The sequence below is a fragment of the Bidens hawaiensis genome, unplaced genomic scaffold (genome assembly GCF_021521415.1).
Source record: "Bidens hawaiensis isolate Kalapana, Puna unplaced genomic scaffold, B.hawaiensis_p1.1 tig00029272_1, whole genome shotgun sequence".
Classification (NCBI taxonomy): Eukaryota; Viridiplantae; Streptophyta; class Magnoliopsida; order Asterales; family Asteraceae; genus Bidens; species Bidens hawaiensis.
In genome coordinates this window covers 106,873-129,516 of record NW_027494820.1, presented here as the reverse complement: position 1 = coordinate 129,516, position 22,644 = coordinate 106,873, and the positions used below count along the sequence as shown (strand labels likewise).

The 22,644-nt window shown below is 34.1% G+C and overlaps 4 protein-coding genes across 7 annotated transcripts; 1 reads left to right on the top strand and 3 right to left on the bottom strand.

The window, feature by feature from the left end:
• The first annotated feature begins 8,586 nt into the window (after window positions 1-8,586).
• LOC143578422 (short-chain dehydrogenase TIC 32, chloroplastic-like) lies at window positions 8,587-9,782 on the top strand. The gene is made up of 5 exons (XM_077062014.1): window positions 8,587-8,761; window positions 8,849-8,927; window positions 9,021-9,117; window positions 9,210-9,256; window positions 9,501-9,782. Exons 1-5 carry the CDS (start codon window positions 8,643-8,645, stop codon window positions 9,657-9,659), a joined length of 501 nt encoding a protein of 166 aa, XP_076918129.1. The 5' UTR covers window positions 8,587-8,642; the 3' UTR covers window positions 9,660-9,782.
• A 224-nt stretch (window positions 9,783-10,006) lies between these two features.
• LOC143578421 (silicon efflux transporter LSI2-like) lies at window positions 10,007-12,940 on the bottom strand. Of its 2 annotated transcripts, XM_077062012.1 has the most exons (4): window positions 12,799-12,940; window positions 11,428-12,613; window positions 11,084-11,273; window positions 10,008-10,382 (listed from the first exon to the last, which is right to left on the bottom strand). In XM_077062012.1, the coding sequence occupies exons 2-4, from the start codon at window positions 12,553-12,555 to the stop codon at window positions 10,117-10,119; spliced, it is 1,584 nt and encodes a 527-aa protein (XP_076918127.1). In that variant the 5' UTR covers window positions 12,556-12,613; window positions 12,799-12,940; the 3' UTR covers window positions 10,008-10,116. The 2 variants fall into 2 exon arrangements, with proteins under 2 accessions (XP_076918128.1, XP_076918127.1); XM_077062013.1 differs by lacking the exon at window positions 12,799-12,940 and having other exon boundaries at window positions 10,007-10,382; window positions 11,428-12,649.
• Window positions 12,941-16,270: 3,330 nt separating this feature from the next.
• Window positions 16,271-19,246, bottom strand: LOC143578423 (uncharacterized). 3 transcript variants are annotated; one of them, XM_077062016.1, is made up of 5 exons: window positions 19,196-19,246; window positions 17,140-17,199; window positions 16,940-17,019; window positions 16,644-16,770; window positions 16,271-16,564 (listed from the first exon to the last, which is right to left on the bottom strand). In XM_077062016.1, exons 2-5 carry the CDS (start codon window positions 17,140-17,142, stop codon window positions 16,307-16,309), a joined length of 468 nt encoding a protein of 155 aa, XP_076918131.1. In that variant the 5' UTR covers window positions 17,143-17,199; window positions 19,196-19,246; the 3' UTR covers window positions 16,271-16,306. The 3 variants fall into 3 exon arrangements, with proteins under 3 accessions (XP_076918131.1, XP_076918132.1, XP_076918130.1); XM_077062017.1 differs by lacking the exon at window positions 19,196-19,246 and adding an exon at window positions 18,002-18,263; XM_077062015.1 differs by lacking the exons at window positions 17,140-17,199; window positions 19,196-19,246 and having other exon boundaries at window positions 16,940-17,133.
• A 1,524-nt stretch (window positions 19,247-20,770) lies between these two features.
• LOC143578435 (small ribosomal subunit protein eS10z-like) lies at window positions 20,771-22,596 on the bottom strand. The gene is made up of 5 exons (XM_077062025.1): window positions 22,507-22,596; window positions 22,384-22,432; window positions 21,412-21,691; window positions 21,192-21,330; window positions 20,771-20,962 (listed from the first exon to the last, which is right to left on the bottom strand). The coding sequence occupies exons 1-5, from the start codon at window positions 22,507-22,509 to the stop codon at window positions 20,894-20,896; spliced, it is 540 nt and encodes a 179-aa protein (XP_076918140.1). The 5' UTR covers window positions 22,510-22,596; the 3' UTR covers window positions 20,771-20,893.
• Between the last annotated feature and the right edge of the window lie 48 nt (window positions 22,597-22,644).

The following is a 22,644-nucleotide window of genomic DNA, read 5'->3' as shown; positions in this document are numbered from 1 at the left end:
TGATTTTGATTGCAAAGTTATCTTTAAATTAGTTCTCATTTTTGTTGGTTTTGTTAAGTAACAATGCAGGTATAATGATGACTCCATTCATGTAACACCCCAACCCGGAGCAGGCTAACGTGTTACTATTACAGATATCAAATCAACGCCACAATCCAAAATACAACAAAAATTAATGCAACCTACGTCATATTATTAAACAAAATGAATTAACTTTTAGAAGCTTGAACTTCATTTTTTATCTCTCATCACTAAATTCCCAGAATCCCGGATTACCTGAAAACAAAATAAGAAAAACAAAACAAGAAAACACGGCTGAGCCAAAAATTGCCCAGTAACGGAAAGAACAATAGTATAGGTAAGGACAGACGTAAGAGAATAAATATACGAACTTCAATTCAAACTCGAAACCAACCCTTTTTACCTAAACATATACTTAATAAAATTCGGATGTATGATCCGACACTTGGCCAGAACATGGTCAAACGCATGCGGAAATATATCAGAACTATAACAAAAACACCCAGAGCCAGAAACATATAACTTGTAACATATAATGTGTGACGTGTAACATATAACGTGTAACATTTAACTGAACTATAATTAAATGCGAAACATAATCCGATACACGATCGGGACGTAATCTGAATATACTCAAATTTAATCAAATGCATATACACATATCAAAACGGACCAGAAATATAGCGAAACAAAATATAATTACTAAAATACACGACGATGATGTTAAAATAAATAGGTCGTGTAATACGGAAGCACCCAGAGCCTAAACAGAGGGGTACACAGCTAGCTAGTCCATGCACCAAGGAGACGGTGTGGGTGGCGTGCACACATTGTTCCATCTCAAACAGAAGTCAGGAGTCAGGAGTCAGGAGTCAGAAGTCGGAGCTAAGATCGATCTATACGCCTCTAAGTGGCCAAGGTACTACATGAGTACTTTCAGAGACGCCGTGAACTTTGATTACGCACTGTCACGATAAGTGCCATGTCAGGAGTCAGGAGTCAGGAGTCAGGAGTCGGAGCTAAGATCGATCTATACGCCTCTAAGTGGCCAAGGTACTACATGAGTACTTTCAGAGACGCCGTGAACTTTGATTACGCACTGTCACGATAAGTGCCATGTCGTTGACGCCCCAACGACAAGTCAGAAATGCTCGGGTAACAGAGTACTGAACTAAAGTCGTATAACTAAAATATATTATATAAAATAACTGAACTCAAAATATAATCGACGCGTAACGAAAATCCGTACTACAAAGTAACGGAATAGATTCAATACTAAAAGTGAACAAAAACAGAAACCGTACTACAAAGTAACAAAATAAAATTTATACTATGAGTGACAGAAACCAGAATCCGTACTACGAAGTAACGGAATATAAATAATACTAAGAGGAAACAAAGACGGAAACCGTACTACGAAGTAACAAATATATTAATACTAAGAAGAAACAAAAACAGAATCCGTACCTTATAAGCGGAATAGTGTTAATCGTAAAAAGACTTAAGCTTGATTAAACGTCACGAGAACCTACAATATTATTATTATCGTAGTTAAAGTTATATTTTTGTTTGAGCGGTTGACCCGTTTAAATAGACAAACATGTTTGTATCTTTTATTTACATAATCAAGTTTCATAATTAGGCCAAAGAGAATATTGAAATAACTAATATATATGAATGTATGATTTCGTTCGCTTTTACATAAACTGATTAGACGAATTTTAATATTTACAAATAGTATTTATTATCTACAAAACCAATTTATTTAATTAATTGGATGAGGAGCATGCATGGTTTCACAGTTTGTGAATTTACGCACAATAGACCTGCACATATATTATATATATGAACTCCATATATACTCATATATATATTTAATATTAAGTTACCATTGTTGAATAGAAAAGCTTCTGTAGAAGCAAATTTATAAAACAAAACTTCAATCAACTAAAACTTCATTTAACCGTTCTATTTCATTCCAAAAACAAACGCCAACGTACGTCACGGTTTGTGTTTTAACCCAACAAAATACAATTTGTTATTGTTGTTTCATTAATCAGTTTTTCAAATCGGTCGAAACAAAACATGGAGTATGACTCAATATGGGTTACCTTCGTTGGAGGTAGAAGCGTGGACGCAGCGTTGGTTCGTTCCGGTGGCAGTGACTATGGCACTTGTGATTCTAGTGTAGGTGGCGTAACTCGAAAGAGGAGGAAACGCGGTGTCGGTGATTCCTTGCAACCATTGACGCGACCGAGGTTGTGGCGGTTGTTTCCGAAAGCGATCGTTAGCGGTCGCGGTGGTTTCCGTTAGAAAGTTTCCAGCAAAGATGACACGTTTCGTGACGATTTGTAGGGGCGGCGATGGTTGTTGTGAATACGACAGAGAGATTATGATTTTGATTTTGTTTATATAAAGATTGTTTATTATATTTAAACGAATTGAACACCTTCAATTTCACGATAACTGATAGTTTGTTGAGATAAGCCAAACGAATTTTTTTACCTACAGAGAGTTACGAATAACTTTGTTTAAAATTCAAAATCAAAATTTCATATTTTATTGTAACTTAGATCATGTTATTTCATTCGGGTATGCTTACAATTCAGATACTATTTATCTGTTATATAATAAAAGATGTACATGCACACAAATATTAAACAATAATAATTCTTTTCACAATTCCTTATTCATTTTGAATTTTATATCACACACAGTTAACTTCCGAAAACAATGACAACAACATTTAGCTAATATAACAAACAAAATTCAGATCTATATATGGCTATTATGGTGAGCCATGGGTCTCTGATTAGTATCTTAAATATAAACATGTTTTAGCTTGAAAAAGGTTTACCTTCATATTGCAACCCGGTGAACTAATTAGTGAAGTTTGTTTTCAAAGTTTGTTGAACATATATGTTAATCTCGTCTCGTTAAACCCCAGATTTTAAACCCGTAATTCAAATCTGAAACGAGCGAGAAAGATAAAAAAAATAGCGGAATCGATCATGTATTAGGCTGTTACCTTCAAGGTGGGGGATTCACGGTGGCGGTACATAGCGGCTTAATGCGGAAACACGGAGAGCGGAGGCGAGCGGTGGTGCGTGACTACCAGCGGTGTCGGCGACTTCTCTGGCGGGTTGCAAGGGCTGCGGTGACTAGTTTCGGCACCAGCGAATCGCGCGGCCTTCCTTCCAACGACCAACAGCGCTGGCTATTGTTTGCGGGGAGTTGCAGGGCGGCGGCGGCAAAGAATATATGTTTAATTTTGAGTCAGATTAATGGTGACAAACAAAGAAGCAGCGAAGTTGCAGTTCTCCCAATCGTACACTAAAAGTTAACTTAAAATTTAAATTTATTTGATGATAACAATTGAGAATTCGAATATCGATCAAGAATTTAAAATATTTGTCACTCTAATATATCCATTTGTTTTATTATCCTTTCCTGTTTTAATTTATTTAAATACATATATTTATATTTTGAAAACCCCTTCAAAAATATATATATCCACCAACAATCTACTTAATATTTATTCAATTAGATTATCATATCAATTTATTATTTATTATTTTATATTAAATATAATTTATATGTAAATCATGATTTTTCGTTTATTAACGGTTCATCGGTTTATCAATTTTCTAACAATCGACATTTATTATTTTATTGTTTCGAATTTTAGTATATTACAATACTACCTCCCTTAAAAGAATTTCGTCCTCGAAATTGCATAATGGAAACAAGTAAATTCAAATATAACGAAGATCGAACCGAATGTAAACTTTATAAATTCAGATATGCAAATACAAGACACTAAAACTTCGGATTTCCTGAAACGACAGATAAACAGAGATTGAACTTGAGAAATCAAAATTTATACAAAATCAAACCGATTTAACCGGATTACGGGGTACTATGATGTAAACAATAAAAAAAAATATTGGAATGGGGTCGCAAATATGAGTTTTGCATTCAAAGTGGTTTTATATTAATAAAGTCGTATAAACCTATAACTATATAATGGCAAACTTATGACAAGGTCAGATTGGCGTATTCAAAGAAATATTAATATGCAAAATAAGATTGTAGTAGCACTCATGCGTACGTATAAATTCACGGTTACATTTGCGACGTGCAATCGTTAATTTACTTTACAGTGTCTTTACGGATTCAGAAAGACACTAATCTACATCATAGGAATTCAATAGCACACATATGTAACTGTAAATTCACCATTACGTTGATCAAGTGTAATCGTCAATTTACTTTACAGTAGTGTCCTAATTGTCCACCCATAATGCATCTCAAAGTCCTAGCTATGATTACAAAGAAATAACGTTGCGATGACAAACAAATTATGAAAGATGTCGGTTACTTAAAGGTGTTTACTAACACCAAGTCTCATATTTATTTAGATTATAGGTTCTGCGGAATATGTCTCGAGGCATACGAGGTAGCAAGGTCTAAATCGAGTGTAAAGAGGGTTAGTCAAAGTCATGATCTCTTTGGTGGCTTCAAACAATGTCTTCGGAAGTCACTTCTTAAGTCATAGAGCGCAAGCGGTGGAGAAGACAGAATAACTTAACTCATTGTACTTGACTAATTTATAAGGTTAAAAAGACGCCTATTGCTAACAATGACGGGTTACTTACTGACATTGGGAAAATCACAAAATGATGAATAATGACAGGAAACAGGAAACCCTAACCCAACGTCTACCCATTTCCTCACAGGTTTTACTTTTAGGTTTAAGTTTTCTACAGGAAAGAGCCTTTGCTCTGATACCATAACTGTAACACCCCAACCCGGAGCAGGCTAACGTGTTACTATTACAGATATCAAATCAACGCCACAATCCAAAATACAACAAAAATTAATGCAACCTACGTCATATTATTAAACAAAATGAATTAACTTTTAGAAGCTTGAACTTCATTTTTTATCTCTCATCACTAAATTCCCAGAATCCCGGATTACCTGAAAACAAAATAAGAAAAACAAAACAAGAAAACACGGCTGAGCCAAAAATTGCCCAGTAACGGAAAGAACAATAGTATAGGTAAGGACAGACGTAAGAGAATAAATATATGAACTTCAATTCAAACTCGAAACCAACCCTTTTTACCTAAACATATACTTAATAAAATTCGGATGTATGATCCGACACTTGGCCAGAACATGGTCAAACGCATGCGGAAATATATCAGAACTATAACAAAAACACCCAGAGCCAGAAACATATAACTTGTAACATATAATGTGTGACGTGTAACATATAACGTGTAACATTTAACTGAACTATAATTAAATGCGAAACATAATCCGATACACGATCGGGACGTAATCTGAATATACTCAAATTTAATCAAATGCATATACACATATCAAAACGGACCAGAAATATAGCGAAACAAAATATAATTACTAAAATACACGACGATGATGTTAAAATAAATAGGTCGTGTAATACGGAAGCACCCAGAGCCTAAACAGAGGGGTACACAGCTAGCTAGTCCATGCACCAAGGAGACGGTGTGGGTGGCGTGCACACATTGTTCCATCTCAAACAGAAGTCAGGAGTCAGGAGTCAGGAGTCAGAAGTCGGAGCTAAGATCGATCTATACGCCTCTAAGTGGCCAAGGTACTACATGAGTACCTTCAGAGACGCCGTGAACTTTGATTACGCACTGTCACGATAAGTGCCATGTCAGGAGTCAGGAGTCAGGAGTCAGGAGTCAGGAGTCGGAGCTAAGATCGATCTATACGCCTCTAAGTGGCCAAGGTACTACATGAGTACTTTCAGAGACGCCGTGAACTTTGATTACGCACTGTCACGATAAGTGCCATGTCGTTGACGCCCCAACGACAAGTCAGAAATGCTCGGGTAACAGAGTACTGAACTAAAGTCGTATAACTAAAATATATTATATAAAATAACTGAACTCAAAATATAATCGACGCGTAACGAAAATCCGTACTACAAAGTAACGGAATAGATTCAATACTAAAAGTGAACAAAAACAGAAACCGTACTACAAAGTAACAAAATAAAATTTATACTATGAGTGACAGAAACCAGAATCCGTACTACGAAGTAACGGAATATAAATAATACTAAGAGGAAACAAAGACGGAAACCGTACTACGAAGTAACAAATATATTAATACTAAGAAGAAACAAAAACAGAATCCGTACCTTATAAGCGGAATAGTGTTAATCGTAAAAAGACTTAAGCTTGATTAAACGTCACGAGAACCTACAATATTATTATTATCGTAGTTAAAGTTATATTTTTGTTTGAGCGGTTGACCCGTTTAAATAGACAAACATGTTTGTATCTTTTATTTACATGATCAAGTTTCATAATTAGGCCAAAGAGAATATTGAAATAACTAATATATATGAATGTATGATTTCGTTCGCTTTTACATAAACTGATTAGACGAATTTTAATATTTACAAATAGTATTTATTATCTACAAAACCAATTTATTTAATTAATTGGATGAGGAGCATGCATGGTTTCACAGTTTGTGAATTTACGCACAATAGACCTGCACATATATTATATATATGAACTCCATATATACTCCTATATATATTTAATATTAAGTTACCATTGTTGAATAGAAAAGCTTCTGTAGAAGCAAATTTATAAAACAAAACTTCAATCAACTAAAACTTCATTTAACCGTTCTATTTCATTCCAAAAACAAACGCCAACGTACGTCACGGTTTGTGTTTTAACCCAACAAAATACAATTTGTTATTGTTGTTTCATTAATCAGTTTTTCAAATCGGTCGAAACAAAACATGGAGTATGACTCAATATGGGTTACCTTCGTTGGAGGTAGAAGCGTGGACGCAGCGTTGGTTCGTTCCGGTGGCAGTGACTATGGCACTTGTGATTCTAGTGTAGGTGGCGTAACTCGAAAGAGGAGGAAACGCGGTGTCGGTGATTCCTTGCAACCATTGACGCGACCGAGGTTGTGGCGGTTGTTTCCGAAAGCGATCGTTAGCGGTCGCGGTGGTTTCCGTTAGAAAGTTTCCAGCAAAGGTGACACGTTTCGTGACGATTTGTAGGGGCGGCGATGGTTGTTGTGAATACGACAGAGAGATTATGATTTTGATTTTGTTTATATAAAGGTTGTTTATTATATTTAAACGAATTGAACACCTTCAATTTCACGATAACTGATAGTTTGTTGAGATAAGCCAAACGAATTTTTTTTACCTACAGAGAGTTACGAATAACTTTGTTTAAAATTCAAAATCAAAATTTCATATTTTATTGTAACTTAGATCATGTTATTTCATTCGGGTATGCTTACAATTCAGATACTATTTATCTGTTATATAATAAAAGATGTACATGCACACAAATATTAAACAATAATAATTCTTTTCACAATTCCTTATTCATTTTGAATTTTATATCACACACAGTTAACTTCCGAAAACAATGACAACAACATTTAGCTAATATAACAAACAAAATTCAGATCTATATATGGCTATTATGGTGAGCCATGGGTCTCTGACTAGTATCTTAAATATAAACATGTTTTAGCTTGAAAAAGGTTTACCTTCATATTGCAACCCGGTGAACTAATTAGTGAAGTTTGTTTTCAAAGTTTGTTGAACATATATGTTAATCTCGTCTCGTTAAACCCCAGATTTTAAACCCGTAATTCAAATCTGAAACGAGCGAGAAAGATAAAAAAAATAGCGGAATGGATCATGTATTAGGCTGTTACCTTCAAGGTGGGGGATTCACGGTGGCGGTACATAGCGGCTTAATGCGGAAACACGGAGAGCGGAGGCGAGCGGTGGTGCGTGACTACCAGCGGTGTCGGCGACTTCTCTGGCGGGTTGCAAGGGCTGCGGTGACTAGTTTCGGCACCAGCGAATCGCGCGGCCTTCCTTCCAACGACCAACAGCGCTGACTATTGTTTGCGGGGAGTTGCAGGGCGGCGGCGGCAAAGAATATATGTTTAATTTTGAGTCAGATTAATGGTGACAAACAAAGAAGCAGCGAAGTTGCAGTTCTCCCAATCGTACACTAAAAGTTAACTTAAAATTTAAATTTATTTGATGATAACAATTGAGAATTCGAATATCGATCAAGAATTTAAAATATTTGTCACTCTAATATATCCATTTGTTTTATTATCCTTTCCTGTTTTAATTTATTTAAATACATATATTTATATTTTGAAAACCCCTTCAAAAATATATATATCCACCAACAATCTACTTAATATTTATTCAATTAGATTATCATATCAATTTATTATTTATTATTTTATATTAAATATAATTTATATGTAAATCATGATTTTTCGTTTATTAACGGTTCTTCGGTTTATCAATTTTCTAACAATCGACATTTATTATTTTATTGTTTCGAATTTTAGTATATTACAATTCATGCTCTCTAAAGATAATATAGAACTACAGTTTGCCACCAACCATCTAGGTATGTTTCATGTGTGTTTTCTTAATTTCTTTGGTTCTTAAATCATTTTTATGCACTATGTTAACATGATTTCAATTTGCGAAAACCATAACGTTTGCAGGCCACTTTCTTCTAACACATCTTTTGCTTGACAATATGAAGAAAACCACACAGAAAAGTAAGAAAGAAGGAAGAATTGTCAATGTGTCATCATGGGCACATACAATGACTTATCCTGAAGGGATTCGGTTTGATAAAATTAACGATGAAAAAAAGTAATTTTTGTAAAAAGAACTTACCTTTAAGATTGATTCATCATTTCATCACAATTTCACTTTAACTTGCTTTGTTTTATTGTACAGGTATAGTAAATATCAAGTATATGGTCAATCAAAGTTAGCCAACATTCTGCATGCTAATGAGCTTACAAGACATCTAAAGGTATAACTTTTTCATTTTCATAAACTACTATATGAACATATTACAATGACCGTATCGTTAAATTTTATTTTATTTTTTTTGTTACATGGACAGGAAGAAGGAGCAGAAATAACTGCAAATTCTCTTCATCCCGGGGTAATCTCAACAAACTTGTTTCGCCACGTTTTTAATCCTCCCAGCTTTGCTGAAGGTAATATTATTGAATACTTACAAAGAAAATGGAAAAGATAATTATATTAGCTTATAAATCTTATGTAATTTTGCTGTTATGTTTAAATCCAGGTTTTGTTAGCAAGCTCACCGGCCTTCTGATGAAAAATGTTCAGCAGGTTAGTAACGTGTAAATTTAGTACGAGTCAACGATTTTATCCGTTTTTAACTAGGTCATAAAACCATATAATTGTTTACTAACTGATTAATGTGCTTTAAGATATAACTTGAGAGCATTTTTTAAAAATCTTGGGATCATTTTCGATCTGCTGGCTTGACCCATATGAGTATATGACCCCTTTCATTTTAACCTAATACATAAAGTGATAAACCATATATTATATATATTCTTTTTTGGTGTAGGGGGCTGCTACGACATGTTACGTTGCACTGCACCCGCAAGTGAAAGGTGTAAGTGGTACGTATTTTTCAGATAGTAACTTGGCGAAAACAACAAAGCTAGCTAAAGACGTTGGTTTGGCCAAGAGATTGTGGGATTTTAGCTTGAATTTAATCAAGTAAAGCATGGTCCAAATTGTTGATTTTAAGCAACCAGACTATGAATAATTTTATGTAGAACAAATACACATAGCTGTCATTTTGATAGAATATATATTTGAAATAATTAGTTTAATGGGATTTTTTTTAATGTACATAATATAGACATCAGAAGTGAAAGTGTTAGAAAACATGAACCATTGATAGAATAAATTAAATGATTTGAGTGATCACACCAATATTTTGCCCCATGTAATAATCTATTTTTGGATTGCACTGTATATATATATATGGATTGAGCACTATTGTTATTTTTATTATTGATCTACCTTATAAATATAACCCAAAAAAAAAAAGATAATATGCCAAGACAAATGTACATTGAAATCAATATCACACAGCAATGAATGTACAAAACTAAAATTGCAAAGTCGTTTTTACATTTTGCAAAACAAAATTGTTCTATAATTGATGTATGTGTCTATGCCCTTATAAGTGTCAAACCAATAGCTGTAACTATGATGGTCGAAGGGACACCGAATTTAAGATGATCCCAGAATGTAAGATTGTATCCGAAATTCTGAGCACGACGAGCTTGTTCACACACGATCAGATTAGCTGCTGACCCTAGTAGTGAAAGGTTCCCAGCCACCGTGCTCACCCAAGCCAATATTAACCATGCTTTCTTTTCTTTTTCCGGTGATATACCAGCGGCTGCTGCCGCCACCCTTCCTCCCAGCAATAACACTGAATTCATCACAAAAAGCAAAACATTAATCCCCGTTTTTCAAATCTGAACCAGACTGTAAACGAATCAAGCATTCGGTGAACTGTTTGGTGGAAAGTTCTTTATGTTTGAATAAACGAACAAACATGAACAAACTTCTTTTTCCATTAGTTAAAGGATGAACATGAGCACATATCTCGTTCATCCATTATGTTCCTGAACGTTTGTTTATGTTCGTTCATTTATGCTCGTTCACTTACGTTTGTTAGTTTACGTTTGTTTGTTTATATATTCATTCAAAAACTTTATGCTCATTACAATTTAGTCTGACTTTATTAATTTCTTTAGGCCCAACAGACTGATGTTCACGTTTACATTCGTGAAAAATTCGTTTATACTATAAAAGTATAAATAAACGGACACGAGCATGCTCATGTTCTTAACGAACAGACATGAAAAAGAAAATAGGGGTGTGCAAAAAAACCGAATATCCGACATCCAAACCGATGAACACCTTTACAAGAAAACCCTGTTTTGGTTTTAGTTTTCGTGTTTGATCGTTTGGTCAGTTAACCTTAAACGAGCGTACACGAACATGCCCCATTCACATGTTCGGCTCATTTACAAGCCTAGATTTGCTTCAGTTTGGAGAGTTTCAATCGGTTTATAACGGTTTATGAACACGCCAAAACGAAATGCTGGTAGTGAATGTAAAGAATACCTGTTGGCACATTTGAAGCTAGATTTGATAGAACAACTATGACCATTGCAAGAACTGCTACACCACTAATTCGATCAATTCGCGCATAAGGTTCCATAAAGTCCCATACGGCACTTGGGAGTCCGGTTCTGTTAAACCCTTCAACGGTCACAAACATTCCACAAAAGAATACTAACAATGAATAAGAAACCTGAGTGATGAAAATAAATAATTATAAGCATGTAAGCTATAAAATTAAATTAGTGTTTTAGCCCCAATTACATAACCAAAAGTAATCTTTTTTTTTTATTTTACCCAAACCTATTTAGACCCGTTACCCGACAAACCCGTTACATAGAATGTACCTTCTCTAAGCACGGTCGAGCATCCTTGAAATCAAGAATCACAAGAGCCAATGCAGCTGTAATCGCGGTCCATGACATATTCAACCCCAATAGAAACGAAACCAACATCCCCATCGTAATCGTGTACACTCCTATTTTCCATAGTATTATCTTCCATTTAGCAGGCTTTTCATTTTCCTCCAAACCCAAATCAGAATTCGCACTCATAAATCCGTACGACGAAGCAGCCCTTGAAACAACCCGTTCATCCTTCTTCTCTGCCTCGTCTTTCAAGCCATTTTCATCTCTAAGAATCTCATTGTCACCCGAAGTTATACGGTTCCTAAGAGTATTAATACTATTACTATCTATGTGTCCGTTTACACTCGGCGAGCTATGAATACTCATGATTTCATTCGAATTTTGAGTCGAAAGATGCGACATTGTAGCAGGTGAAAACCTATGTGAATTCACATCTTCTTCAGGCGTTACTTCAACCGGAGGCTCTTCTTCATCTTTCTGAACCGATAACAGCTTCCAAAACATGCATAACAATATCAACGCGTTTACACAAATTCCCACCAATGTTGCACACACGATCCCAAACAAGAATTCCCCAAACGGGATCTTACTTTGAACCGCTATCACTAGATTCTGAGGGTTACCAATCGGTGTAGCAGCCGATCCAATATTCGCACTCGAAGCAAGTGCTAGTAAAAATGGATGTGGTGGGAGGTTCTGTTGTCGGGCTATTTTAAGTACAAACTCGGTTAAGACAACACACGACGTGTCGTTAGTGAAAAAAGCACTCGAGATTGCGGATATTAAGCAGATTCTACACAACAAGTCCTTTGATCCTTGGCTTTTCCATGAAAGAAGCTTACCTAAATACTTAAACATATCGGCTCGTTCAAGATAAACACTAACAACCATTGTTCCAAACAATAAACCAAGAATTGGAAGATCAATGGATTCAAAGGCTTGATCAGGTGTTAGAACCTGAAACAAGACCATTAGCATGCCGCCAAGAAGCGAGCCTGCGGTTCTTCCAATGGGCATAAACGGGACGGCTGGAAAAACCGCTAAGACCCAAAATATAGCAAAGGCTATAGAGCCAAGAACCACTTTGATAGCAGGTGCTAGAACCATGGTTGCACCAGTTATATATTTAACAGCCTATTCAGTTTCTGATGATCAACACAACACACTCTGAATGTAAACAAATGAAGAAATTATTACTCGAATTACGATAACCGAAAGAACACAAAGATTACATTCAATTTGGCATAATCTTGACTACAAAAGCAAGAAACTTGTTAACAAAAGTGGGCACTAACTAGTAACATGATCAAAACTAATAAGTGCATCATTAAAATTGAAAAAAAAATATACCTTGATAACAAAAATAAGAAGATTATGAAGGAGATATATGTAGAAAGATTAAGGATAGGTCATATATTGAATGGAAGTTGATCTATGTATATTAATAATAAGTTGAGAGAAGTTTGTGGGTATAAGAGGTACACAGAAAAAGATAAGCAAACAGATTGACAGCTTTTCATAGCATTTATATCACAAGGTACAAAAACGGTGGACCACTATATGACTAACTCTACACAAGGCATTTAATAATCTTTATTGTTATAACTAAAGGAAAAGTATTTCACTTAGGATCAAAAAATCTGACTTCAAAACTTGATTACAATGTTCTTATCCTAAACACGGTATATATAACAAACCTATACATATTTGAATGTAACTAGAATTCAATGAATTAATTCGATAATAATTATCTAACACGTATCTTATCATAACGCGATTAGAATCTTAAGATAATTATCCACAAAGTAATTAAGTAATAACTATTAATGTTTATTGATTAACTTGCACACTAATCATGCCTCCTAGCCAGTCCATGCTTCTAGCTAAGGACTGAGGTAGTAATCAAGTAGCAAACGTGTGTTAAGTGGATTGGTGAGATGTAAAAAACCGTGTGGGCTAAAAAACTAGTTAACGGTTGGACTCGTTAAATTAAACAAATCATCAGGTCGATATGTTTAGTAAACTTCATAAAAGTTGTAGGTTTTGTAAATTTCATGAAAATTTAGGTTTTGTATTATTAAATCTTATTCTGTCAAAAAATATTGTTACTAATTATGCTTGGCCATTGGCATCACAAAATATTATGAATCTTAGGGTCAAAATAAAATAGTATCTCAACGCAAAAGTACATAAAGTTCAATAAAGAGCAAATAAAGAATCTACCGATTCAAGAATCAATCCCATGCGGCCATACCAATCACTTAAAAGCTTGGTTACTTTACTATTTGTAGATTTCCATGTCGACTTGTAGATAGTATTTTAAGCTTGTGCTCGGATCGTTTCATTATTCAGTAATTTATTAATTTAATTAAATATATATAAACAAAGCATTTAAAAGCTTTCTTGTTGCTCCATACATTCTCTCAAGTTACGATTGTTTTTTTGTAAATAGAGAGATATGATGTATTTAACCCGAATTCACGTGTATAAGTCTTACCTACTTATAACATCTCACTAAATTAAAATTTAATCTCACCAAATATTTGATGCGAAAATTCTATAAAAATAGGGATATATCAAAAATTAATATATGATTTTTTTTAAATATTATTTATAATTAAGAAACAATTTTATAGTAAAAAAAATAAGTGGGTCTTGGGTCTCACCAAACCCGTATAGCTTTTAAACCGGGTTATAGCATCTCATGTCTTTGTGGAATCCTTTTATCATCAAACCCTAAGTATATTATTAACTTCCTTATAATATATAAAATTAAAATCCACAAAAATACATAAATATTATAAACGAATAATGTAAAACAACTCCCGTAATACGAGGGATAAAAACTAGTTTTATTTATATACCCTTCAATACAAAAAGAATTAACGTAGTTTAAGAAACATTTGAGTGTTTGTGCTAACACTAAAGTGATTATTATTATTATTATTATTATTATTATTATTATGCTATGTTAATTTCAACTAGATATAGATCTCGCCCCTATGTATATAAATGTTATGATTATATTTTCAACTTTAATATCATATATATTATTTGGTAATTTATATTTTATATATGTAGTGACAAACATCATCTAAATATGTATTTAATATATGAAACAAAATTTATAGTCAAAGTCGGTGTGTGAAGCTCAGGTTCAAACTCGTTTATTGAATGAGCTTCAATATAAGCTAGAGTTCAGGCTCAAACTTGTTTAAATCGTATTATGTTTTCAACGAGCTAATCTTGAATAGCTTTGACTTGGCTCATTTACACACGAGTCATGAATGCATGTTCGCATCAAAAGGAGAACTTGAACAAATATATATACATCAAACAAAGTTGATCAAAACCGATAATCAAACAACTCCAAGTAGAAAACATAGATCATATATGGGTTGATACATGCAATGAAGAACATAAACAATGAATTGGAAAATTATAAGAACGTACTCACCAAACAATAGTCGACTCAAATCAAGCGATTTGAGAACGTGACGTCAAGGTGACACTGAATGATCATGCAGCAGTGAATGGCGGGTACGAGGTTGCTTCTGAAGATGGAAAAAATAGAATTGTAGGTTGTTTATGGGGGTGAAATTAAATGGTGTGGATTCATACATGATATAGAACAAAAGAGTTGGAGAGTTAAGACAAGACTTGTTGGTTTACCAAACATGATAATAATTATGCATTTTAGTAATAATAAGTAGTTTTCTATAAATTGTCTGTCAAATGAAAGTGTCACACGGGATATTAGTTAGGCTGTAACGGTGTCAGAAATTGTTGTTTTTTTCTTTTAAAATAATAAGTTGTATCGGATTCCGGATTCGGGCATTATTTTAAGAATAATCAAGATCAAAATGAATTATTTGCAATAGAAAAAGAGGTGTGGACCCACCTTTCGTATTCATGGGGTGCTATTATTCACATGTGATGTCCGTCTTTGAAAATTGAAGTTGAAAATGTAAATCAGTACACGTCATCAATACGAAATTGATGAAATTTGATAGTTATAAGATTAACTTATAAACAAACAAAATTATTGTACAAAGCAAACCAAGTGAACTGAAAAACAGAAACGGTGGCATTTTCGTAATTACTATAGTAGAGTAATAATAGTCACTCCATTTGTAAAGTGTAACGTAATAATTATTACTATATAACGCTTATAAAAATAAGAGTAAATTGTATTTTTCATCCTCTACATTTAAACAAATTGTTATATAATAATTATTACTATATAACGCTTATAAAAATAAGAGTAAATTGTATTTTTCATCCTCTACATTTAAACAAATTGTTATAAAGTGTAACATAATTATTATTACTATATTTTATTTTAATTGTAATTGAACGCTTATAAAAATAAGAGTAAATTGCATGATCCTTTACGTTTGTACAAATTTTATGTGGTTGTCTTTTACCTTTAAAATATCAAAAATCGTTCGTTCCTTTCGTTTTGTTCTTTTCACTATTGAAATGTTAAGCTTTTAGTTAAAGCCAAGCCAATTGCGTGCATTGCTCATGACTGGTGTCAAACAAAAGTTAATAAACACCAAGTGTTCTCTTTGGTGTATATAAATATTTTAATACATAACAAAATAATTGATAACTGCGATTAGCCGCTCAATCAAGAAACAAATTTCAACAACGATATACCAAAAGCACATAAATAACTATATTTATTACTTTTAACTCTTTAACTGCATAAGACAGTTATGTAACCATACATACACAACCCAAAGAAAAAAGGGCCACCCCTTTTGTATAACTAGCATTGAAAATAACATAACCACTCGAACAATACAAGTTTTCCCCTAAAATCACAACACGTAAAATGCTTACACTTATAGTTCTAGCTCTGTTTCTGTCTCTTCCTATCATGATCCTCTTCTTCCATGGCCTTCAATTTGTTCTTTATTGCAGCTATTTTCACATTTCGGCTTGTTTGGCCCGGCCCATTACCCAACCTGTTTGACTTATTTGACTCACCACTTAATTTCCCAACTTTGACCCCTGTTTCAACAAAATACTTATCTCTAGCAAACCACACATCCAAAGGGCGCCCACATGCCAGCTTACCTTGCATCTTCTCCTTAGCCAGTTTAGCTTCCTGCATACTCACTTTAAATAAAAAAATCAGAATTTTGCCAAAAAATAAATAAATAAATTACTTAGATGTGTGTACCAACCTCCTTTGTGCTGAACTGTACAAACGCGTAGCCACGTGGCTCGCCACGTTTTGGGCCACACGTATGCCATAGATAATCCTCACACACAATCTTTCCAAATGGAGAAAACATCTTTATTAAAGCAGCTCTGTGAAGTTTAAAAATTACAATATTAGTAATATGAATACTTAAATAAAAGGATAAAGGAGGTTGTGTGTACCAAAAATATAATTTATTTGCCGTTTAAGATAAAAGAAACACAAGCTAAATCGACGCATTGTACAGTTTTAAGTACAAAACGCTATGTATGTACTTATTCGGTTATTCTCATATCAAGGTTGCCCACATAAAGCCGGCTTTCACTTTTTTCATCTAAAATGGCATTATTATCTTTGTCCTGCATTAATTAATAACATATCTGTGTTATGAAGATTGAATATGTATGTGATCAATAAAAGCAACAATATAGAATTACTTGAAGATGCTAGTAGATTTTGTAGTTTGATAAAACACTTACCATCTACAGAAAATGATGTTGTTGACAAAATTACATCCACTTGCAAGAGATTTTTAAAGCCTGCAAATCAGTTCAGAAAACATGCACACATGATTAGAGATTTAGAGTACGAATGATGAATATCATATATTCATATACTTTAAAGATGAAACTGCATACTGGTTTAAAAACCAGCCAGACAATAAGTCATTCCTTGGGGTGTTTGGGATTGCTTATTTTCACCAACTTATAATTTATAAACATTTTGAAAAGTAATAAGGTGTATGGGATTTCTTATGTTGTGAGAGGAAAAGTTCCATAAGTTACACTTTGTAACTTATTAACTTAATGAAAAGTTATAAGGAAGTAAAATAAGGAATCCCAAACACCCCCCTTATAGCCGTTCCTTGTTTACTTTACAGATGAAACGACTCAACTTTACATTCAAATTGACTTTGCTGATTGTAAATTAAACGACCCAAGATATAAAGAAAATGTTGACAGAAGTAGAGTTAAGAGTTGTAGGCCTTAGAATGCTAACCAAGTGAGTGTACCTACATTACTATGTAGCATTTCAAATTTGACTAAAGAAGAGGAAGAGGTCAATATGTCACATAACTAAACCATTTGCAGCCTACACTTTTAAATTGTTTCTTATTCAAGCAATACATGGGAAACTTTAAAAGACAATTAAAGAGATGTTCGTGTGAACCATCCAAGATGTCTACAAAATCATTATGAGTATTTTGCAGTGTCGGAAATCCGCGATGACTAGTCTCTAATCAGTGATCTAATGATTATTTTTTATTAATCGGTCTAATTAATTGCCAATCAGTCCTAATCGGCCTCAATTCCAGCCATTTGGGTCGAGAGGGGTTAACACCTGTCTACTTCAAAATTTCACTCTCGTTTTTTTTTCTAGAGGATCTTGGTCAGTTAAACTGTTTCTTAGGCATTCAAGCCACCTTTGCCGAGATTCCGAGAACACTCTTCATTTATCTCAAACTCTCAATGCATGTATCTACAGAACCTTCTTCAACAAACAGGGTCACTGCAAGTCTATGAATGTAACATACTAACATTGATTGACATTAATCTGTAGGCTTTTCATCTACTAAGACAAGTAGTATTTATATCTAGTAAGTCTTAAAACAAAAGATACAATAAACAACTTTTATCTTTCACTTGCATTTCTTCATGCTATCAAAAGCAAAAAGTTGACCGTTCATCTCTTACAAACATTGCTAACTATGTTAATGTGAGTTTGAATCATGACACTTACCTCTCTTGGAAACCCCAATTCATCACCGTCTTAAAACCATGGGATTTCATTGCAGTCCCTATCGGTTTTGTCATTGGGAACGATGATTATGATTTGGTGTTTCGAAGGGAGGTAATCATGGGTCAAAATAACACTAACAAAGCTAGCATTGTTTGTAAAAGGTAAACGTTGGGTATCGGTAGAAGAAGGGGGGAAGGGTGCCACAAACGGAGTTTGTCATATTGCAAAGGAAGAGAAAAGAGATAAGGAAAAACGGATGGTTTTATACATGGATCAAGTTCTTGCTCTTGACACCATGAAAAAAGAAAGTGAAAGATAAAACTTTTATTGTATCTTTTGTCGATATAAATACTACTTGTCTTAGTAGATGAAAAATCTAGAGATAATGACACTTAATGTTACATTAATGGCTTAAAAAGTCTAAATTAACTGAAACATACATTTTCAGATGTGTGTGTAAAACTGAAAATTACATACAGATTCATCTCTATTAACCGCTAGGCAGTGCCTACTAGCGCATAGCGAGTTCTACAACACTAGTACTTTTTAAAAACAAGTTTAAATAAGTAACTCCCTAAAAGCAAATACAAACACTTACATAGTTCTAAACCATAAAAATCAAGTTTACAGCTTCTATAACTATATGTTGCTTCGATCTAGTTTTCACTGTGTTATGGAACATAATAATCGCAACTAATAAAGAGCAACGAATAGACACGAAACCCTAGCAATTTGTCAATCGAAGATCGGTTCCATAAATATAATCACATGAGAATCAATAATGATGAAGATTACCTTAGAATTTAACAGCTCAATTGCTATGGTTTCAAATACTTCGATTCGATCCGATCCGATCCGATCAGGCAGGCGAATACGAAATGGAGACACTCGGCTGTATCTTGTTAACGTCGTCGTTTGATTTTATTAGAACTTACTACAGCATATGACTACCAGATGGGCTGGGCCCAAAACTTGAAAAGTAAGTTGTGTTAAAAGTATTTTCAGGAGTAGGATCCGGTTTTAGGTATGATCAACAAAAGTCAAGAACCAGGTCGGGTAGAATCCGGTTTCGGATATGGTCGGATATTTGACCGGATTTTTATCGGGTTTCGGGTAGGGTCGAATCTGGTTTTGACCGCTTACTAGTGAAACCGGTTCCGGCGGGTCCGGGTCGGTTCCGGTTTCAGAGAGAAACCATAAAACGGCGGGTCGGGTTGGGTCTAGTTTCGGGTAGGAACTGCCGGGTCGGGTCCATAACCGGTATTTTTGCCCACCTGTTCAATTGTGGGGTTTCAACCTGAATTGAAACATATTTTTTTTAAACTATTTTTGTGGTTTAAATGTGCATGAGATCTATTTTTTTTATCCTTCCTTGAAAATTAGTCTATGTCGATGATTTGTACATCGTTGGATAGAAGCAGTTGTCAAACTATTAAAGAGAGAATTTGACATGAAAACTTTGGGATGAAGAAATTATGTGTGGACTTACAATTCGAGCATTTATGTTATGTTATAGGTTAAACTGTATCGGTGTATCCTGAAGATGTTAGAACGTTTTAATATGATTAAAGCTTATACCGAGCTATACGGTAAGCACATCCATGGTTGTATGATTTATGAAGCATGGCATTGGGTTCTCGCCTTCTCGGTATACATGCTAGCAAAATACAGTTTGAATCTAACACGTAGGATCTAAAATAGAATAAATACACACGCATATAAACAGTACAAGGGATTTGGGTCACTTCTACCAAAAAATACATCAAGTCTCAACTAATTGGGTATGCTAATGCTGGACACTGATCACACTTTATAAAGCGTGATCTCAAGCTGGTGTTCAGTATTCAGATGCAAAGACGGTTTTCTTGGAGGTAGACAAACAAACCATGAAATTAACATTATCAATTGATGTTGAACATTATACGCAGACTATGATCAATGACCCAGCACGTATACAAATTATACTATTAAGAACAAATTAAGAAGCGATGACAATTATCAACAAAGAAAATGCAAGTTGCATAAATCTGATAAAATAAGGGGTACTAAAAAAGTGACAAAACAGAACACATCCAGTGCACAATATCCAGAAAGTAGGTAAAATTGTATTGTTTAAATCAAGTCAAGCAATTGTTACTTAACTTCAGAATTTGCAAATTGAAAGAGAACTGAATCAACTTAAATGGCTGTTGCACTTGTTAGTAACTTTTTGTGAGGTAAAGTATCTGGTTAAAACATTAGTTTCAATGACAGCTGAACTTGTGCCCCTTTTATACCAAGAAAAAAAAAATCAAACAAGCAAACTTGAAAAGACCATGAAAACTTGATAATCCTTTTAAATTTCAAGATGAACCACCATAACAAAATATAAGTAACAAAATTGTATATATAAAACTTAAAACAAAGCACAACATTCAACAAACCAAAATAAAGTTAAAAATCCAACTAGAGTCTGAAAAACAAAACCAACAAATAGAATGTTTAAGAGAAGCTTTAGCTTTGTGGTGCAGCACCTCCATAACCGCCACCACCTCGCCCAAAACTGGGCCTTGAACCAGCACCCTGCAATATTCACCAGACGTATTGGAATTAGATAAGACCTAAAAAATGACCAAACCCAACGACCAAAATTGTTTAGCACCAAACCTCCACCACACACTAATGGACTCGTAAAGCAACAAAACAAAGACATTCGGTCATGCATATAGAATTTAACTAAAAGACAGCAAATAAATAAAACTACACCAAAACAAATAATCAACGCAAACATATTCATAAAGAAAAACATTACCCTGTTAAAACCAGGCTGAAAATCAGCCGGAGCTCCACCCTTTTCACCGCCAAATTCACCGGGGGGACCTCTTGGGCCACCACGATACCCATCCCTATCACCAAATCTAGGCCTATCCCCCTCAAATCTCGGTGGTCCACTATATACACAAACAATACACAAATCAAAACACATAACTTCATACAAAAAACAAAAAAAACAACAATGTTTCGATGATTACCGAGGGCGATCACCGGGTGGTCCACCCGTGGGGCGTCCAAGGGGCTTAGCAGACTTCTTAAGAGTTGCAGGAACAATGTCAGACGGAAGATTCAAGTAAGTTCTCAAGAACTCGATCCCATCGTTGGTGAGATACCAGTAGTAGTGCATCCAAGCAAACGTCTCTTTCACATACTCCTTTGACTTGAAGCTCTGCATCAGCTTGATCACCTGCAAGTTTGGAACATCGATTTCGGGATGCTTCGCCAAATTGTAATCCTTCTTAGCAAAGCAAACTCCCTCTGTTTAAACATATCCACAACAAACAACAAAAGCATCAGATATAAAAACCCCTAAAAGACTGGAAATTTTTTATAAAACCCACTTTTAAACATAATTTGTTTAAATTTATTATTTTTATTCTTTCACAGTTATTAATCTTTGCAATTAAAACCAAAAAATAAAATAAAAAACATATGTAGCTCGCAAAAATACATACATGTATAGATATAGCACGTATTATATATACACAAACAAAAACACACATACATATAATGAAAATCCATCAAAACCCAATGTTCATAAACACTTTTTTGCTTTGTATTTTTCTCATAAAAAAAATATGTTATTATCTTGTTAGCAACAAATAAAAACACTTTAGAACCAATGTTACAGATAGGATATTACCAACACCATTGTTGTGTAACATTTAGTTAAAAAAAATAAACCTTTTGTACAGGAACATAATGCTATACATTGCACAATCCAAAACATTTTTTCATTGAATAATATGTTATGCATATCAGTATATGTTCTTTAGCAAGCTACATACACTTTTTATAATCTTTAAAAATATTAACCTTAACTAAAAAGAAATTTTAAATAAAAATATAGTTTTTATGGTTTCCAAGTTAAAAGTAAAGCCACCCATCAGTATAAATTAGACATATGCATAAACATATATATACAGATAAAAAGATAAATTAATAAGAACCTTGAAATAGGTACTTGGAAATGGCCTTGCGATTCTTATCAGGGATAATCTGAAAAGTAAACATAAAATAAGAAAGTAACATCAGATAAATTGAATTGAATATAGAAGAAGTGAGAAAGGTACCATGGTTGCTGCTTGAGATCGGAGGAGGAGATGAATGCAGCCGTAAGTTGGGTTCACAATTCGCGCAGCATTACAAACCCTATAATTGGTTTGGATATATACTAGTCTTTTGGGCCGGTAAACATGAATGAACCACAT

What these genes read in the sequence shown, in the direction of transcription:
- LOC143578423 (XM_077062015.1), bottom strand. Translation starts at nt 17,025, where the DNA reads ATGCAGGACAAAGATAATAATGCCATTTTAGATGAAAAAAGTGAAAGC. An exon ending in CTTGATATGAGAATAACCGA is followed by an intron (nt 16,771 to 16,939) that starts ATAAGTACATAC and finishes TAAACTTCACAG; the next exon opens with AGCTGCTTTAATAAAGATGT. An exon ending in TACAGTTCAGCACAAAGGAG is followed by an intron (nt 16,565 to 16,643) that starts GTTGGTACACAC and finishes GTGAGTATGCAG; the next exon opens with GAAGCTAAACTGGCTAAGGA.
- LOC143578421 (XM_077062012.1), bottom strand. Translation starts at nt 12,555, where the DNA reads ATGGTTCTAGCACCTGCTATCAAAGTGGTTCTTGGCTCTATAGCCTTT. An exon ending in CTCGACCGTGCTTAGAGAAG is followed by an intron (nt 11,274 to 11,427) that starts GTACATTCTATG and finishes TTCATCACTCAG; the next exon opens with GTTTCTTATTCATTGTTAGT. An exon ending in AGCTTCAAATGTGCCAACAG is followed by an intron (nt 10,383 to 11,083) that starts GTATTCTTTACA and finishes TGATGAATTCAG; the next exon opens with TGTTATTGCTGGGAGGAAGG.
- LOC143578422 (XM_077062014.1), top strand. Translation starts at nt 8,643, where the DNA reads ATGAAGAAAACCACACAGAAAAGTAAGAAAGAAGGAAGAATTGTCAAT. An exon ending in AGCTTACAAGACATCTAAAG is followed by an intron (nt 8,928 to 9,020) that starts GTATAACTTTTT and finishes TTACATGGACAG; the next exon opens with GAAGAAGGAGCAGAAATAAC. An exon ending in TCCTCCCAGCTTTGCTGAAG is followed by an intron (nt 9,118 to 9,209) that starts GTAATATTATTG and finishes GTTTAAATCCAG; the next exon opens with GTTTTGTTAGCAAGCTCACC.
- LOC143578435 (XM_077062025.1), bottom strand. An exon ending in TTCCAAGTACCTATTTCAAG is followed by an intron (nt 21,692 to 22,383) that starts GTTCTTATTAAT and finishes ATGTTTAAACAG; the next exon opens with AGGGAGTTTGCTTTGCTAAG. An exon ending in CCACCCGGTGATCGCCCTCG is followed by an intron (nt 21,331 to 21,411) that starts GTAATCATCGAA and finishes TTGTGTATATAG; the next exon opens with TGGACCACCGAGATTTGAGG.